The 19,062-nt window shown below is 36.1% G+C and overlaps 1 protein-coding gene across 2 annotated transcripts in view; it reads right to left on the bottom strand.

Annotated features, from left to right (window-relative positions):
* The window catches only part of LOC145688406 (senecionine N-oxygenase-like), a 299,767-nt gene that overhangs the window by 12,044 nt on the left and 268,661 nt on the right, over nucleotides 1-19,062 (bottom strand). For both annotated transcript variants that reach the window (XM_081762592.1, XM_081762593.1), the window contains one exon: nucleotides 4,457-4,620. In XM_081762592.1, the coding sequence (XP_081618718.1) occupies nucleotides 4,457-4,620 (164 nt within the window). The remainder of the gene's footprint in view (nucleotides 1-4,456; nucleotides 4,621-19,062) is intronic.

Consider the following 19,062-nt stretch of genomic DNA (forward strand, 5'->3'; position numbering starts at 1 on the left):
TGAAATTCTTGGAATCCGTAAAAATGCAGGCCGGTATACATTCACGTAATCAGGATTTCGTAATAGCGGGGGTATGTGAAGAAATATTGAGGTTATCACAGCACGGGCTGGGTCATTCTAAACTATCTTACTGGTAAAATATTTTGGTTCGTGTACCCAGGATTTTGTAATGGGGGGAATGACATCAAATATTGTGGTTACCCATAAAAGGCTCGATCAATCTAAACTATTTTACTGACAACCATATTGGTTTGTTAGGACAATAAAATGAGGATATGTTAGTAAGTATTTTAGTAACAAAGTATGACGAAATCTCGAGTAGAAGGATATAAAAAATTTAAAAAGATATAGTCTTCCAAGGTCTTTCGAACTCGGTACTTCTTGTCTTTTCTTCTTTTCCTTGTCTTCGTTTGATGCCGTTAAGGATAGCAACGAGATCTGTTTCGGCAGTGAAAACACCCGGCCGCGAAATGGATTAGTGTTGCCGCGAAATTGAAAATTTCTTTAACAAGTGTCACTGGAACCTAGGTTGCCAGGCTCATATTATTGGGGACTGTTGGTATTTCTTAAGTTCTACCTGAGGCTCCATCTGTTCGTCATTTCTAGTCCATAGGATTAGCATGGAGCTAGATGCAATTCAGAATGCTCCGTTAAAATAATATCCATTTTTTACTTGACTTCTCCCACTCTTTCCCCCACACAAACCTCCTCATAAGAAAGAGTAACCAAATGCTAGCTGTAGCTTTATATTTTTAACGTTGATTATTCCTTTTCTCGTTTCTGTTTTTTAATCTTTTCTTATTTTTTTCATTTCCGGTCTCGAAGGGGTGGTACGAAATCCCGGACCCACCCTTTGGCTACGTGCCTGCAGCAGACATTATTTTCGCAATCTTTGAATTACATCAACAAGTTTAGAAAAAGACATTTCTATTTTTATCTTCCGTAACTTCTAGTTTATTGTTTTATCTTTGTATGAGGAATTTGTGGTAGATTGCCAAATTATGAAACTCGTATGCCATGAGACACGAATTCAAATCCCGTCGTGGCAGCGCCTTAACTTTTTTTGGGGGGGAGCAAGCATTAATAGGCGTATTTGCGTCCCTTAGAAAAAGTCGTTCTTCTAATTCTTGGACCCCATCTTTCCAACCTTCTTTTATTCTTTATGAGCCCCCGGGTCCTTTAGGTGCTCCCGCACAGCAAAGTCTGCAGGGTCGTTAGTTACATCTCTGGGCCTGTTCCATACACAACAAATTAATTAAGGGGACAATATTGACAAATCTGACAATGATATACGAATATATATTATTTCTAGTGCCCCTAATAGTAGACATTTTTTTTTTTTTACTGAAATAGGTCCATGACTCATTATTGTTTTACTTACCTTTTCTGTGCTGTTCTATTTATGTAATATGGTGGACCTGTTTGATGCTTCACTTACAATTTCATTTTCGTATCGCACATAGTGTAAGACAATTTTGTCTTAAAATTTGAACCACTCGAACGGCGTGAAACTTCCTTGCGAGTCAGTGGCCCCCCTGTCCACCACAATTTACGACCCTGTGTTGTGGCTGTCATTTTCTTCTTAATTGGAAGGTATTGTTTTCGTAATTGATTTTGTAATTCTGTTACTTCTTTATTATTATTATTATTATTATTATTATTATTATTATTATTATTATTATTATTATTGCAAAGTTGGGACTTGGCTACCTATTTTATATTCTATGAATTTTCAGATTGGATTTCAAGTCCTTTTGTTAAATAATCAACACACTCTACTTTAGGGAGTTTGGGGGAGGGAAATATTATCATGTTGCTTTTCATTTTGTTTACTTGCACGCCACACCAAGCCTGGATACTACATTTCATCTTTCTATATCTATGGGAATTACCCGAAAGGTTGTGGTGATCATAAGAGAATAAGTGAATAGGTAATGAGATCAATGAACTTTGCGCAATAACATTTCAAATATCGGTTTGTCAGAAAAGTCATGACGTATTTCGGTAAAATATGGCAAATTGTAATTTGCAGATATACTAGAGTTATTCGGATCATGCAATACTTATGTAATGAATAGCTAATATGTTGAGCGTTTTGTGTTATGAAAATTTAAAAAAAAATCCTTGGACAAGGTTTGAACCCACGCTAAAAACTATTTTCATTACTTGAATGTTGCCCTAGAACGCTCGGTCAAGAGAGTCGACAGCAATTGGCCTTCATTTCCGCTATGTATAGGTCATAACTCCTGATGACCTATCTGTATCGGCCAATAAGATCAGAGGATATCTGAAATTCTTGGAATCCGCAAAAATGCAAGCCGGTATACATTCACGTAACCAGGATTTCGTAATAGCGGGGGTGTGAAGAAATATTGAGGTTATCACAGCACGGGCTGGGTCATTCTAAACTATTTTACTGGTAAAATATTTTGGTTCGTGTACCCACGATTTTGTAATGGGGGGAATGACGTCAAATATTGTGGTTACCCATAGGAGACTCGATCAATCTAAACTATTTTACTGACAACTTACCCATATTGGTTTGTTAGGACAATAAAATGAGGATTTGTTAGTAAGTATTAATATTTCTCTTTGTTTGGTTTGGTTTTTCAAATTTGATCAGAGATGGCGTGGGTCAATGGAAACTAGAACCACGACCAACTGGCCCACCATCCACCGTGACCCTCTCTGACCCATGATCCACCACCCACCTTTACCCACTCTGATCCACTACCTACCATGACCCACTCCGACCCACCACCCACCATGAACCACTGACCCACCAAAACACATCGTCATCAACTCTGACACATGATCCACGGCCTCTTTTCTACCGACTAAAGAGTTTATACTTGTAATAAAACCAGGTTATCAAATTCTAACTAATCGGAGTTTGCATTTCTACGGTCACTCGCTCAAGCACCGCTCTGTTACAATAATGATGGATCTAACCGGTAGGATATAAAATGGTAAAGTGTTTGTCATGAACAAACTTACGATGAATTTCAATTAAATTATCATGGACTAATTATTTCCCTGTTGAATTTATCGATACTTTTCAGTTTAAAAACGGATGAAATTTGAAAGTCCCAAATTAAGGTAAGTAGACCAACATAGAGAAGCTAACATCACAAATTTAGATCTATTTTTCTAACAACTTTATGGGTTGATTGCCCTGTGCTCTAAGTGCTCCAAATAAGAAACAAGCTTCAGCAATTATTACAAAGCACATGGTAAACATATATGGATATATGATGCGTAGCACTGCATTTTTGTTGAGTTGATTTTGAGTTTAACGTCCCTTTTGAGCAGCGAGGCTATATGAAAATGCACCTAGCCCATGCCGTAAACGTCGCCAACACCCAGCGGCCCACATGAAGGTAAACTTCGATCGTCAATATAGAGACGAGTCTTCGGATTGCCGCTGGTGTCCCACTGCCGTCAGGGTTTCGTCGAGTCGAAACAGATACCTCGTGTTGGGGTGTTGAAGTTACCACCGCGTAGCAGCAAGGACTTCGTTTTGGTCTGCGCTCCTTCGATTCGTCGCGGAGACTCGCAAAGGGACCAACACGAACTATCGCCAGTCATGTGCGTGTGGTTATTATTATATATTATTTTTTTCCTGACGATTGTTCCTAAAGTGAGCTCCGGGTGACAAGAATAACCTCTTACTCAACATCATGATTAGCACTTTATTTCTTGATAAGCATTGGCCATAACTGAACCAAATATTGTGGGGAAGTATCCTATCATCTAGAAAATGAAGATAGTTATAATTGGTGACCGCACTCGGACAGGGACTGGCTCATCTCTATTTATACGTGCTATTTTATTCATCAGTAACTACTGTCTGAGTCTAAAACAAATTTGGTGGGTATTTTGTTCACAGACTTGGGAATAAAACAAGCTGTATTTCGGAACCAGAGAGTTTTGCGGCTCTACTCAGCTGACTTTGTATGGTGTACTTCATATGTATAAGAAATAAACATTACTATAACTGGGGTCCAACTTCGGCCAAGGACTGGCTTAGATTTCCTCAGCCAACCTTGCGTGGAGTTCTTTTTTATTTCTCGGTAGCTGCTGGCCGAACCTACACGAAATTTGTTGGACAAATAGCCCATTGTCTAGGAAATAAAGCTCGCTATAACTGGTGCCCGTGCTCAGTCGTGGCATATTTTTCTTCTCTGGATTCAGCTGAACTTTGTTTGTGTTTTATTTTCTGGTAACTACTGGTCGTATTTGAACAAAATTTATTCCGCATGTAGAACATCATCTGAGAGACAAAAATCAGTAGAGTTCCTGCCTTAGTTTAGCCAGGGACAAAATCGGCTTGGAAGCAGAAAATGTGTGTCTGCAGCTTGTACATCGGATCTTCTCTTTTTGGTTCACTTTCGATTGTTGTTCTGGATTTATTTGTTAGTAACAAAAAAATAATAAAAAAATAATTTTACCTTACCTGTAAGTCGAACAGTGAAAATGCACATACATAAAATGGTAATCCAATGAAACACAGGGATGGAAATTCTGTGTGAATCATGTGCTTATACAAAGGTTGGACTTGATTTTCATCAACAGTTACTTTGCATTCCTTGCTTAAAAATGGAAAAGCATATTTGAAACCTGCGGAAAACAATCAATCATTCATTATTTATTAACTAATGAAATCGTACTGACAATATTTTTTTGATATTTGCGTCACAAATATATACATAAGCGGATGGGGCAAACAATGATTCATCACATTCAACTATCGAGTAAACTGGAATAAGTTTTATCATTACCATGCAATTCAATGCAACTAAACATAACAAACAAGCTTATCCTGTCACTTCCGTAATTAATTATATACTCTTCTGTGGTTCGATCAAGACCCATTCCACCTAATAACTCAATTTTACCGGCACCATTATGTACTCGCCCGATCTGTTCTTATATATATATATATATATATATATATATATATATAGGATGTCCCAGGAGGAAGAGACAATATTTTGGGAAATGGTACTATGAGTGATTCTAAGCAAAAAAGTTCATATGAATATAAGTCCTAACCTCAACGGTCTGGAAGCTACAGGTTGTGAACCATTTTTAACTTTGTTGCGTATTGTTCACCCTGTAACAATTTTACAGAGGTAAGACAGCGGAATTGGAAGGCGAAAGAATGACCTTTCCAACAGTATGCAACATGTGTCAGTGTTGTCTTTGGAAGGGAAGCTATTGACGGAAATTTATGATAATTAAGGTTGTTTAAAGAAACTGGATGGCAACACTGATTCCAAATATCCTCAATAACATCTCTTCCAAAGATTGGACTCAGTTGTTGCATCCTTATTGATATGCAACCGTGCACATCATCTTGCATAGATTTGAGGGAATATTACTCGTGAATCGGCAATGGCTTTCATGTTCTTGATGCTACATTGTCGACGCTCTGAACTCACATTTACTGAGTATGAGAGCATTTCTGGGCATTTTTCGTTACATGTTTCCACACATATGAATCACTCTGCTTCATCTGTTGTTGTCTACCGACATTCCATTTGCCTTTCTAGAGCATTTGAGAACAAATTCGCTACACTTAATACTCAGAACGTCACTGTTGGCCAGCATCCGTACCTGGCAGTTATGCAACCACACACCAAAATGGTGTCCGCCATTTTGTCTTTGTTCCAGATATCAACATATACAAACGAATTATTGTTACCTGGTAGAAACCCTATCAGTTTATTTCCATTTAGAACAATTTTCCTTTGGCAGATTATCCGGGACTCCCTATGTTCCTTTGGGGAATGCGTTGCGCGTGCACGGTAAGATTGTGAAACACGCAAAATTCAATATAGCAGGTATGACATCTTCAGTGAATTTTTTACCCGCCCTCTTTACTTTGGATAGTTTCCGAATTATTGGAGTCCGAAATTCATTTTCCCAGGCTTAAGGCACCTTGTAGATCCGAAACTATGTACGATAGCCGAAAGTTCAAAAGAAGTGTTTTTCTTGTCTCGGTGGCAGGAGTCACCTCCGAAGAGTTGTAACACTTATTTTGCAACACCAGATATAACTTGTTTTTGAGTTTAACAAGGAAATTCCGAGTAACTCATTAAGACAGTCACACAAGTTGCTTATATTTTCTTATTTATATTTGTATTTATATTTTGTTTATATTTGTTTGATTTTGTTATATTTGAGTATCTTGTTTATATTTCTCCATGAAACGACTTTAACTAGGTATTAGATTGGAGAGAAGTTTAAATGGCGCAGTAGAGCAGATGGTAGCGCCTTGAACTTCTATTTGGTTGACCCGGTTCGAATCCAGGGCAGGCTGAAACTTTTTCAAGTGTTTCTGTTTCAATTTCAATTTGAATGCATACTCAGTGTGAGAAGCAAAATCTTCTCTCCTCCAGAAAGAAAAATATGTTGGAATGAGGAGAATTGGAGAAGGTCTCTCAATGGAGGCAATCATTTACAAAGTTATTTCCAGCAGTTGTTCAGATTTGATATTTTCAGCTACTTTCAAGCATTTTCCTGTTCATATGTGATCAGTGTTTTCAAATCTTTGATTATACAGTGTATAAAGAAAAACTATTTTACATACACAGCAATATTGAGATTAACATAAGATGTTCATTGCACAACACACTCTAAACCATGGAGATTGATCTCAGAATGGAGAAATGTTTCCTGCGTCATTTACTCACAATTTTACTTCCATACAGACTTGACTCAGGCTACCAACTGCTGTCAAAGCCGAGAAAAGTTACGTGTAATTTCGGTTGCATCTGTCTAGGCGTTCTCACAACTTCAAAAGACCTGGACCCCAAGTAATGAAAATAGAGCATTTAGGGGGGAGATACTTTTGTGGCTGGGTGTACAGTGGGCCACAGAAATCGTTGATGTACAATGTCCGTGAGATTGGCAACCCAACTAACGCCTGCTCCAAGATTAATTAGGGCTGGTAGAGTAGCTAGAATAGCAGCATGAAGTTGCCCCCACCTGTTAAAAGAACAAACCTTAAAGTGTATTTTTGTGCAAGAGTGAGAAGAAACGCTGGCTGACGAAATGACAAAAGGGAGTCTTTGGATACTTGTACTCACAGTAAACAGCACAATACCAGAAAAATGTATATGCACACCAGAGGCGCCGATTAGTAGATAACAGTCTGGGGACTTAAATAATCTTATAATTAACTCAAATGAGGGATTACAAACAAGTTAACTTACTTCAAATAACTATACATATATGCGTATGCAATAATATACGGATAGATTATGTGGTATACGTAGTACGATATTTTTTAAGTAAACACAAACCCTTGCGCTGAGCTTTGAAACTGTTAACAGTAGTCCTACCTGCAAATCAATTAAAATATAGATCGATCATTCGGGGAACAACCCAGCCTCCAATGAAAATTTTGGGGGGTCTAACAGTGCCTGAGCTCCTTGGTTCCGGCTCCACTAATTAATACGTATTACTTATTTGAGATAAGAACTTGTCCGATTTCATTACTCGTTAAATGACTTTTGAAAATGTTAAATATTGGTACGCAGTAGTAATTTATTTGTAAATATTAAAAATGCAAAATTCGATAACTATCAAACGAGTTGGAGAACTTATCCGTACTAACCGTATTTCCCCTTAGGTTGCCAATATAACTGAAGGTTCCTGATTTGTATAATGTTTGTGAAAATTTACACACTGAGACACAAGGAGAAAAGGGGAGAATATAGTGTCAAATAACAACAATTTAAAAATGCACGAAATTAACGGATAATATCTAATATAATACCATTAACAGAATTAACTTTGTAACTCGTTTTCTCCATTCATTTTTCTTCCTTTATTTTCAGGATTACATCATCACTGAATTTCTCCACTGGAAATTGGCTTCGTTTAGTAGCATCCAACTGTAGCTCAGCCTTGAAAATGAGACATTTTAAAAAGAGTAAAGGGAGCGGACGGGAATCCAACCCGGGCCAGGAAATTGGCAAATCACAACGCTAACCATTCACCTAAAGCGTTACGTACTCTGGCTCTCCTAAATAAAGAGTATTTTCTGTTCGCTCAAAACAGTAGCTTGTTTATAGTCAAATTGATTGCCAAAACACAGGATTAAGGAATATGTCGAGTCCCTGCATCGGCTCACTATGGGAAAGTAAATGGAAATGTTCAACATTACAGGAATAATACAATCAAGTAGAATTATGCCTGTGCATATACTTTTATACTAACATTGAGAATGAAACTAATCAATATGTGAGCTTATTGGGTTGACAATGTAGCCAACCTGATACAAAGTGTTATGTTTTCAAATAGCAGTAGACGTAAACACTTTAGTTTATGATTGCTGACAGCACAACATTCTTAAATATGGGGCACAGTCTTCCAAAGTTTGTGTGGCATAGATGAATGCTGCGTCAAAATCAACACCACCAGCACCCGACAGGAGTACACTTCGTTCGGTTTTTACGTTAATCAATACGTACACGTCTCATATAGTCTTGCTGTTGAAAGGGTCGTTAACTCCAAATCAACTCAACTCAGTAAAAATGTAATTCTGAGTTAAATATCACGTAATCATACGTCCAAAATGAAAATTATTCATGCTCCTGGTATATATATATATATATATATATATATATATATATATATATATATATATAGAGAGAGAGAGAGAGAGAGAGAGAGAGAGAGAGAGAGAGGAGCGGAATGAATACGGTTGTATTTTTCATAGGGCCACGGTGGCTTAGTGGTATAGCGTTTACCTCTGGCGCATGGGGTCCTTTTTCGATTCCAGCTTGCACAAAGTGAGATTTGTGGTGGAGAAACACCGTGTGTGCGTGGGTTTTATCAGGGTCCCCTGTTTCCTTACACTTTCTACGTTCCACAATTTTCATTCATTCCTCTTCAGCAGTGGCTTCTATTTCTATCAGTATGTGCAGTTGGTTGCTCCACCAGCTCATAAAAAGGTATTTTTATCTGCAAACAGCCAGAATCCACTCCTTACTTCGATATATGTTTTTTTGACTTAAAGTGAGGACTGCACAACCGTTTAGTGCTATGTTCCACTTTCCTTCAGGCAATTTTTACACGTTAACAGACAATAATGTACTGGCCTTGTAAATGCCTGTAGGCCTACGATAAAATCAAAACGTTAACACACTGTTCTGTGAGTATTAGCTCAGCAGAGGTTTCGATTTATGTTTACTTGCAATGTTTCTGTTCTCTTTAGAAACGACAGCTATTTGTTGTATAAAGAAATTAATTCGTTCCATTACTTTTCTAACGTTCATCCTCTAAAGCTAAACAATCTTCTTTTTTACAGAAAAAGCAATATACAAAGTTTTACTTTCCTGTCTAAAATTTAATCCTTTTCCAGTGCTATATGCTAATCTGTGCTTTATTTATAGATTGGAAGAGGAACTTACGTAATTACTGCTTTCCCAGTGTGGAAGGATTAGATACATCCCTGTAGAAATCTAACAATTCTCATAAGCATTATCAGTTAGGCAATATTCCTTCTAAAATACTGCAATTATAGTTTGCATCTCAAGTAGTACGTAATAATAATAATAATAATAATAATAATAATAATAATAATAATAATAATAATAATAATTTAGTATCAGATTTGAAGAGATTTCTATATGATACATGACTCATGGAAATAGTCACTACTTGTTACGTACTCAGTTGGTCTTCCATTCCCCGCGGGAGCTCATGAGGTTCGGATTCCACGCTAATCAGTAGGTTATGTCTCTTATAGCCTCGCTGCTGAAAGGGACGTTAAACTCTCCAATGAAATGAAATCTTTGAGTTTTACGTCCACAAATATATCAGCTAGGCTAAAAGACAGTGTGATGATGAGAAATAAATGAAAGGGTGAAATGAAACAACTGGGAGAACCCCAAAAAAAACCACGCACATGGTGTTAGTCAACCACAAGGTTCACTTGGTGCGAGCTGAGATCGAATGCATCAGAAGTGAACGGTCTAACACTGAGCCACTGCGGCCTGGTTTAATCTCTACATGTCCAACAAGTAATACTTCCCAAGTGTAACACTCCGATTTTGATAAAGTTTAGCAGGTAGATGCTACACATAAACGAACACGTGCTTTTATTTTCTACGAAAAATGGTTTTAGGGGCAAAATCTCCCACCAAAATTTTAAAAGTTGACTTCCAAAAGGCAAGAATAAGTGAACCGAAGTGAACGAAATTATGCACAGATGTTGTAGACGTAAAATGAGGGAATGCGTGCTTAACTTGTCCCTGAAAAAAAAAACAGTTGGGTCAGGCACTGACCCCTCCAAACCTTTTACCACGAAATATCAAAAGTGCTAATAACAATTTGTCAGAAGTGCCTAAAGAACATGAAGAACTGCAACGAAACTTTGTATAGGGCCAATACGCAAAAATAAAGAAATATTTTTTTTAATTTTCTGCGGAGAAACGGTTTATCGGCAAAAGCACCCAATCAAAAGTTTGATAGTTGACACCTGAAAGGCAAGAGTGGACCAAAGTGAATGAAATTGTTTACGGATTTTGTAGATGTAAGATGTGGGAATACGGGATTCTAATTTTCCTGAAAATAATAATTATAATAATAATAATAACAGTTGGGTGGACCGAAGAGTTGGGTGGCGGAAGAGTGGACCCAAGCGAATGAAATTGTTTGTAGATATTGTTATGTAAAATAAGGCCTTTCGTGTTCAACATGGGTCCTCATCCAATTTCTTAAAATTTGGTACATCAACAGTAAACACAAACAATATAGCGTATTTTATAGTATTTCGGAAGGCGCCTTTAATCCATTACAATGTTTTTCCGCATAAACACAAAGACGTGTCGATTTATTTCCTATTTACTGTTGATGTGCCAAATTTGAAGCAAATCGGATGCGGACACTTAAGAAACACAAGAGACCTTATTTAACATATGCAATACATAAACACAATTTCATTTGCTTTGGTCCACTCCTTCCTGCGCTACTACGGTATTTTTTCCGTTGTTCAGCAGAAAATAAAAAAATGCGTATTCGTTAAATTTTTTGCGTATTATCACTAGAACAAAATTTCGTTCCAGTTCTTTATGTCCTTTAAGCACTTCTGACATACTATTATTAGCACTTCTGATTATTTCATTATCAAATTTATAGAGGGATCCGTGCCTCATCCAGCCATATTTTTAGGAGAATACGAAACACGTATTCCCTCATTCCAGGTCTACAATATCTGTGCACAATTTAATTCAGTTCGGTGCACTTCTTGATTTTCGGGCGTCAACTTCCAAAATTTTGGGTGGGGGGCTTTTGCCCCTAAAACCGTTTTCCTGCAGAAAATAAAAAAACATATATTCGTTTAAATCCACGTGTAGTATCTACGTGGCAAATTTTATGAAAATCGGAGGTTACACTTGGAAAGTGTTACTTGTCAGACAAAACTAGTCACCTGTTGTATTTTCTCCGCTCCTTGTTCTATATTTGACACGGATCACTTCGTTCCAATCATCATGGATCTTGTTTTTCTAACATTTATTTACATCTATATTCTTGACAAACTCTTCTCAAGTTTTCAACATCTTATAGACTTTCTTTTTTTATATTCTGCAACAACAGCGATATCATCCCCAAACCGTATACACCTAATCATTTTACCTCCTAACAAAATAATATCTCCATTATGTAGGCTCCTCTTCACTATCTCTTCTAGATAGATATGAAATAATGTCCACGAAAGATATCATCCCTGTCGAACTCTCCTTCCAATCGCATTCTTTGTCTACTGTGCATTCACCAGTGAATTTCCATGACAAATCATGAATAATTCTTATACTTTATGTAATATTTATGGACGAATATGTAATATAACCTGTATCAAAATGAAATGCACTATTCCTCAAAGTAACAAATACGGTGAACATAAACGTACGATCAATAGACATATTACGTCAGGGTAAAAGAAACTTAAACTTCAGACAGTAGATAATACACTTCATTTGCTCTCCCTGTCGGTCTTGTGGCTAGTACGTGTGCTTCTGGTGTATGGCATCCCGGGCTCGATTCTCATTCAGAGAATTTTAACTTTCTTTAATTTTTTTTTGTGTTTGTGTCCCTGTCCTTCATGGTTATTGGAAATAACTGTAAAATGTGTATACCGAGTAGAAAATAGACACATGTTACTGAGATACGTTCGGTGAATCAGTTAACTTAAATAAAAGAAAAAAAATGGTCTAAAGCGCTTGCGTGTAGATCACTCTTAAAGGTTAGTTCGAGTCCCATCAAAGTAAGATTTGTCTTTTACATGTTCTCGAAGTTTCTCCTTGTGTTTCTATCGGATTCGATTGAATAGAACTACGAATAGAGACGTCGTGGAATTTATTTATTAACTAAGGCAGAAATTCTGATAAAGATAACGATTATCCTTTTTTTGATTATTGTTATTATTATTATTATTATTATTATTATTATTAGTTAAAATACGAAGTTTAAAATGAGGCGATGCAGCATTTACGTAAACTAAATGATAATTTATTTGATAATATTCACTAGTCCATCATACATTTGTGAGAGTTTCGTATGGGAAATGAAATGTATACAACATTGAATAGTAAAAATATTACAATAAAAATATATTATTAAACATTTTGATTAAGTAATTGGAGTTAAACATGCCTTTTCAGTAAGAATTATATATAGAGACGATTTGCTTTAAAGTGCAATCCACACAGATATTGGAGTTTTAATCCGAATATAAATCGATACCTTACACGTTAATATTTACTTCATTACTTCTATTATTCTTTATTCTTGTACATATTATAATTCTCTTTAAGATATGATTTTTGCCATTTCAAAACGTGGAACGAGAAATGAATGTAATATTCTATTTGTTAAGAAAACGTTTGAAACAGGGGTGACCTGAGGGAAAAATTGAGACACTGTCGAGCTAAAATATTTCCCCCTTCGAAGCCATATCTTCGTTTATGCTCAAAGTGGACTAATAGCTGTTTTATCTATTTTCTGTCCTTCATATATTGACAATCCCCCGAGGAGAATCTTATGAAATCACCAATGCCTATAAATAGTTTTTTCATTAGAAATCAAAGAATAATAATGAAATGTTGAACATACTTAATATTTTGTTTTCAGCTATAAATTTTATATTTGCAATTCATATAATTATCAGTTGTAATTGAATTAAAAAGAAAAGTAGTTGCCAAAGACTTATTCAAAGAAATGTTCTCAGTACTCTGACGAAATTCTGCACATCAGTGTGCGTATAACTAAACCAACAGAAATTCAGGTGAAGTATTTGAAAATTTCTTAATTTCCAAGAATAACGGAGGTTAAACACCCTATACACTATTGTAAGATCCAAATTCACAAATTCAAAACTTGATTATTTTTTGATCACTATCATTTACATAATAATGAACAGTTCTCATATCATAAGCTAGAAGAAATGTTCTGGCAAATACAACTCATAGAAAAGAGCAATGATTAGCTTACAAGGAGCAAATGACATGTTAACTAAACAGTTTTCAAGATACATCTCTATATGCAACTTGGATAGCTAATAATGATTAGTGTCTACGGCATAACAACACAATTAACTCTAGACACCCGCCAGGGATTTTAACAAAATGGTAGACTCTCACGTTTGGGGCTCTGGTGACCCCCCTAATTATCACAGAGTCATGAGTTATACATCGTTGGAAAGCTTATAGATCACAAATTCCAACGAAGTAACATTCGTGAAATTCCTGCTGTATTCGTAGAAAAAGAACAGACATAAAATCTCATTAAAAATATGAAAATATTGAATTTGCGGGGCCCTGGCAACCCTTAGTCACCCTAAGCTGACAAAATGATGCTAATGTGTAGGCCACATACTTCTGACAATAATATAAGATATGGTAGCCATTGCTGCCATTGAGTAATGAATTCGTTTTATGTAGGAAATATTTTTAAAAAATATGCGCAGAAAAACGTTCATTGAATTAGACTCTTTCTCCCTTCCCCCACTATAGTACCACGTCCATATGCAAATCAGTTTTGCTGCAGACATCATGTATACGAACAAGAATTATGCTTCTAGACCACTTCAGTGAAATATATCTTGTGTTATATGGGACCGTCCCGAAAATAAATGTAAATTAACCAAATTTGACCCCCTCTTCCATAAAAATTGGTATGTGAAGCAATGAAGTAGTCCCCTACATGATAGTAGCCTGTATTTGTACTTGTTGTTTATAGGGGATGTACCACAAAGAGAGGAGGAAGACGCACCAAAACCTGATGAAAAATTAAAGAAAAAAACTTCATCCTCCCTCTCTCGGCCGTACATACGCACCCCCTATATACATAAAATGCAACTGACGGAAAGCTTCATCCCTGAAAAATACTTTGGTACCAAATCATCTTTCTAGCTTAATTAAGGACTGAGCTATTGATGTTTGTTGTAAAAATAAATATAATTTACGTCAAAAAACTTAAACTCCAAAAATTGGCTAACTTTTCCCCCTCCCTGCTACCCCATATAAGCAAAAATTACAAATACACGATATTACCATGTACTGGCCTACTTCATTGATTCACGTAACAATTTTTATGAATCTATCCCCAAGAGGGGGAATGGCCCCCAAAAAACTGTTGAAAAAACAAAAAAAAACGATATTTACCCTCCCCCACATACATAAAATGCACACCAGCAAAGCTGCATCTTTCAGGAATAAATTAGTACCAAAACCACCTTCCAGCCTTAATTTGAGGTTTAAGACTGAGCAATTGAGGTTTAAAGCCCTGACACAGCAGTTGCGCCAATGGACGTTTAAAGATTAAGAATGCAGACGACCAGTAGAACGTAAGACAAAGAAACTAAACTACATATTCAGTGAAAAGAAATCGGGAAATCCCGATTTCTTTTTCCGGAATTGAACATTTCGGCGGATCGAGTTTAGGGAAGTTCCCGAAATTTGATCTAGAGGTTGAATGTAGATGGCAAGCAATACCTAAGAGTGTAAAAAGGTAATATATATATGCCTATTTAGATTATTCTTTTAAACAAAATAAACATTTTAATTTTTTTGAAGAACTTTATTTTAAACGTTAAAAACGTTTTAAACAAATAAAACGTGTTTTAAACATAAAAACGTTTTTTTTAAAAAAACTTTTTTCCAACTCTGACTAATACTCATGCTAATACTAATACTGCTACTATGATATATATGAAGATTTTAAGACAAATTGCGCTCAAATTATGCCAAATATTGTATATTCACAAATAGAGTAGGTGATCCAGCAGGCCCCCTCGCCCCCCAGGATCGGCGCCCTCATGTTTCGGTCACCTACCGATTTCACGAAGCGAATTTTATTCATTCTTAAGGAAAATAATCCACAATATAAAAGCATAGTTATTTGATAGTAGAGTGCTAATTTCTTATATGCAAGTTCATCCTGGATTCGATAGTTGTGCGCTTAGGGGGAAGCCCAAGAAAATTAATACATAAAAAAAAACATTTCTCTATGTAAAAGAATCTAAATTCTCTATTGAGTTCAACACAAGGACGCACAAACTTACGATGATAATTATGTTCATGGGCATTCTGATAATTTACCAGTGCTATTATCGAACTACTTTACACATTAGCAATATTATTTCATCATAATATTTTCGCGGTTATTGTCGTTTTCTTTAGAAATGGAACATACTCGTAAATTGTTTATATTAGTCCATGTGAATATTTTCAAATTGGCAGAAGTGTTTTGAACACAAGAGTTTGTTATCGCTACTGTGAGACCACATCTGTTCATTTGTTGGTTTAAATCTAAAGTACATATAGTGGATTATTACTGAATAAAATGAAGTTTCTACTTTTATGTTCCACGAATATGTCTTGTTGACAAAGGGAGACGGGTGATTAATGAGGGTGAATGATTATAAAAGAATCGGTGGAATGGTCATGTGGGAGGAAACGTCTGAATCACGAGAAAACCCACGGACAGACACAATGTTGTCCAACACAAATTCATATGGCTTGAATTCGAGCCAGGTACCACTCACACTAGAGGTGAGCACTCCGCTATTGATCCACTGTGTCCTTTGATAATGATTTTTTTGGTGATTTATGTTATGACGAGTAATGAACACAATATTCTGTTCCAGTGAGTGAAACAATATAAGAGAAATCAATCTACTAGACGAAACTTAACAAAGGCTGAACGCTTAAAACGATTGATTTTATGTATGACTTTATTTTTTTTTTTTACTTGTGGACCTCAGAACACAAAGCAGAATACTTCCACCATATAATATTTTGCAAATGTACTACCATATACCAACGTTAGTCACCTCAGAGCTGAGGACAGGCTTGTAGCCACCCCAAAAATATAGGGGGGCTGTAGAAGTTAGGGGAGTTAATCCAGTCATAATATAGTTCATCACCATATTATGGTTTATTTGCAAACCTCTTTGAAAAGTTTAGAGGGCAGTAAAAATTTAGGGGGGCAGCCTCCCGGGGATACTGGCCTATCTGAAGGAAAGCAGAATATTAATAAACTTATGTTTGTATACTTAGAACACTATTTCGAGTGAGGTTATTGAAAAGAAAAGGCTGAAGTTATGTAGTAACAACATACGTAACACATAATGAATTTCTGTCAATATTTCTCTTGTTCGGGCTCGAAAAGTCCTGGACACCAGTTAGTCAAGCGGATTCCAAATAGGAGACTGGCTCATAAATAAATTAAATCAAAAATAAAATTATGAAGGCCCATGTATGGAATTGTATTATTATGATGTCTAGGTTTGAGAACCGGCGCCTAGGTCAGAAGAAAAATTCTCGAGCACTTATCTTGTTTATGATGGTCTTCCGGCAGCCTAACCATCTGTCTGCCTCTATTCGCTGCAGCTTCCTTCAGCTTCAAACTACCGCGGTGACCACAAAAGCATTTCTCTTGTAGAAATATATGAAAGTAAAGCGCTATATAATACGATTCTTGTATCATTAAGATAAGAATAGCTGTAGCAATGGTGTGGGGTGACCGATTGCTAATATGTAGAGTAAATAGTAGAAAAATGAAGGGATGTAATAGAATATGAATATTTTTCAAGGGATTAAGAGCATTTGGTGCATAAAGTGCTTATTTGTAGCCGTAGCATAATAGGATGGGAATTGTCGACGAATCTTCAAAATAAAGCTATATGATGGCCTAGATATTCTCAATCTGCGCATGAAATGATATAGTGCTTAGGCTCTAATGTTTTTGAGGTAATAAAATAGTAAAGTAATACTCCTTAAATGTAAAAGTAATGGTCATTTGTAATGTTCTATCATTACAAATATTTTAGATAATGTATTTCAAGCTAGGAAAATAGGTTTAATTAACACTTTACGTTTATATACAGTAAGTGTTTCACTTATTTTGCCACTTCTACTTTCACTATTCTACTAAATTTATTTGTAGTTTGCAGTGACAAACTGCAATAAGAAAAAAAATTCCCTGAAGCTTCCAAAGCCACTCACAGCGCACTTACGGACCTGTGACGTCATGCCAAAACCCTTGTCTGTGCTGCCATGACGTAAGTAGCTCATTTTTCCATTTTTGGAATATTTTTCTGAGATTTTTGGTATGTGCTATATTGAAGACTAGTTCTACACATTGGTGTCTTTAAATTACAACCTTTGGTCAAAAAGGAATTGTCCATTACATACTCCTGTTGTCTGCGAATCAATTTTACTATTATCAAGCAACTATTTTGAACGAATTGAAAAGGTACTTTATCTAGGCAAGCCAGAATAAGTAACGCTGTGGATGAGTGGTTCGAGTTCTGCTTTCCGAAAATAGCAGTTCGAGTTCGATTCTGCTCCCAGACAATTGCACTTTATGCTATGTTTCATTTACAACGCTGAGCTACAGTTGGATGCTGCTAAATGAAATATAATATCCAGTAAAGAAATTCAGTTATGATATAATTCTGAGAATAAAGGAAGAAACATGAATGGAGAAAACGAGTTGCAAAGTTAATTCTGCTAATGGTTCTATATTTGATATTATCGATTAATTTTGTGCATTTTTAAATTGTTGTTTATTGACACTATATTCTCCCTCTTTCTCTTTCTATCTCAATATGTAAATTTTCCCAAAAATTATACAAATCAGGAACCCTTAGTTATATATGCAACCTAACGGGAAATGTGTTAATACGGATAAGTTCTCCAACTCGTTTGAGTGTTATTGAATTTTGCACTTTAATATTTAGAATTAAATTACTGCATACCAATATTTAGCATTTTCCGAAACTCATTTAACGAATAATGAAATCGGACAATTTCTTCTTTCGAAGTATTATTGCGTATCAATGAGTGGCGCCGGAACCTAGGAGATGTTAGACCCGCAAAAGTTTCATTGGAGTTGGGTACTTCCATCCATATTTTTAATTCATTTCCAGTTAGGACTAGTGTTAACATTTTCAAAACTCAGCGCAAAGATTTGAGTTAGTTAAAAAATAACCTACCATATATACCGCATAATCTATACGTATATTATTTGATACGCGGATATGTATATTTATTTGAACTAAGTAAACTTGTTTATATAATCCCTCATTTGCGTTAATTACAGTATAAGATTAACTAAGTCCCTCGAATGTTATCTAGTCATCGGCGCCTTTGGTATCAGTATATTTGTTTTCAAGTGGCTGTGTATAATTTTACGTGTGTATCATACAAACAAGAATTATTGTGAGTACAAGTATCCAAAGACTCCCTTTTGTCATTTCGTCAGCAATCGTTTGTCTCCACTTCTGCACTAAAAAACTCCTTACGATTTGTGCTTTTAACAGTTGAGGACAACTTCATGCTGCAGTGTGTAATTAATCTTGGAGCAGGCATAGTTGGGTTGCCTATCTCGCGAACTTGGTACACCAAGAATTTCTGTGTCCCACTGTACATCCAACCGCAAATGTGTCTCCCTCCTAAGTGCTCTAATTCCATTACTTGGGGTCCAGACAATTTGGAGTTTGTAAAACGCCTGGACAGATGCAACCCATCTTACACTTTTCTC

This window comes from Thermobia domestica, chromosome 6, assembly GCF_964235325.1.
Source record: "Thermobia domestica chromosome 6, izTheDome1.hap1.1, whole genome shotgun sequence".
Taxonomy (NCBI): domain Eukaryota; kingdom Metazoa; phylum Arthropoda; class Insecta; order Zygentoma; family Lepismatidae; genus Thermobia; species Thermobia domestica.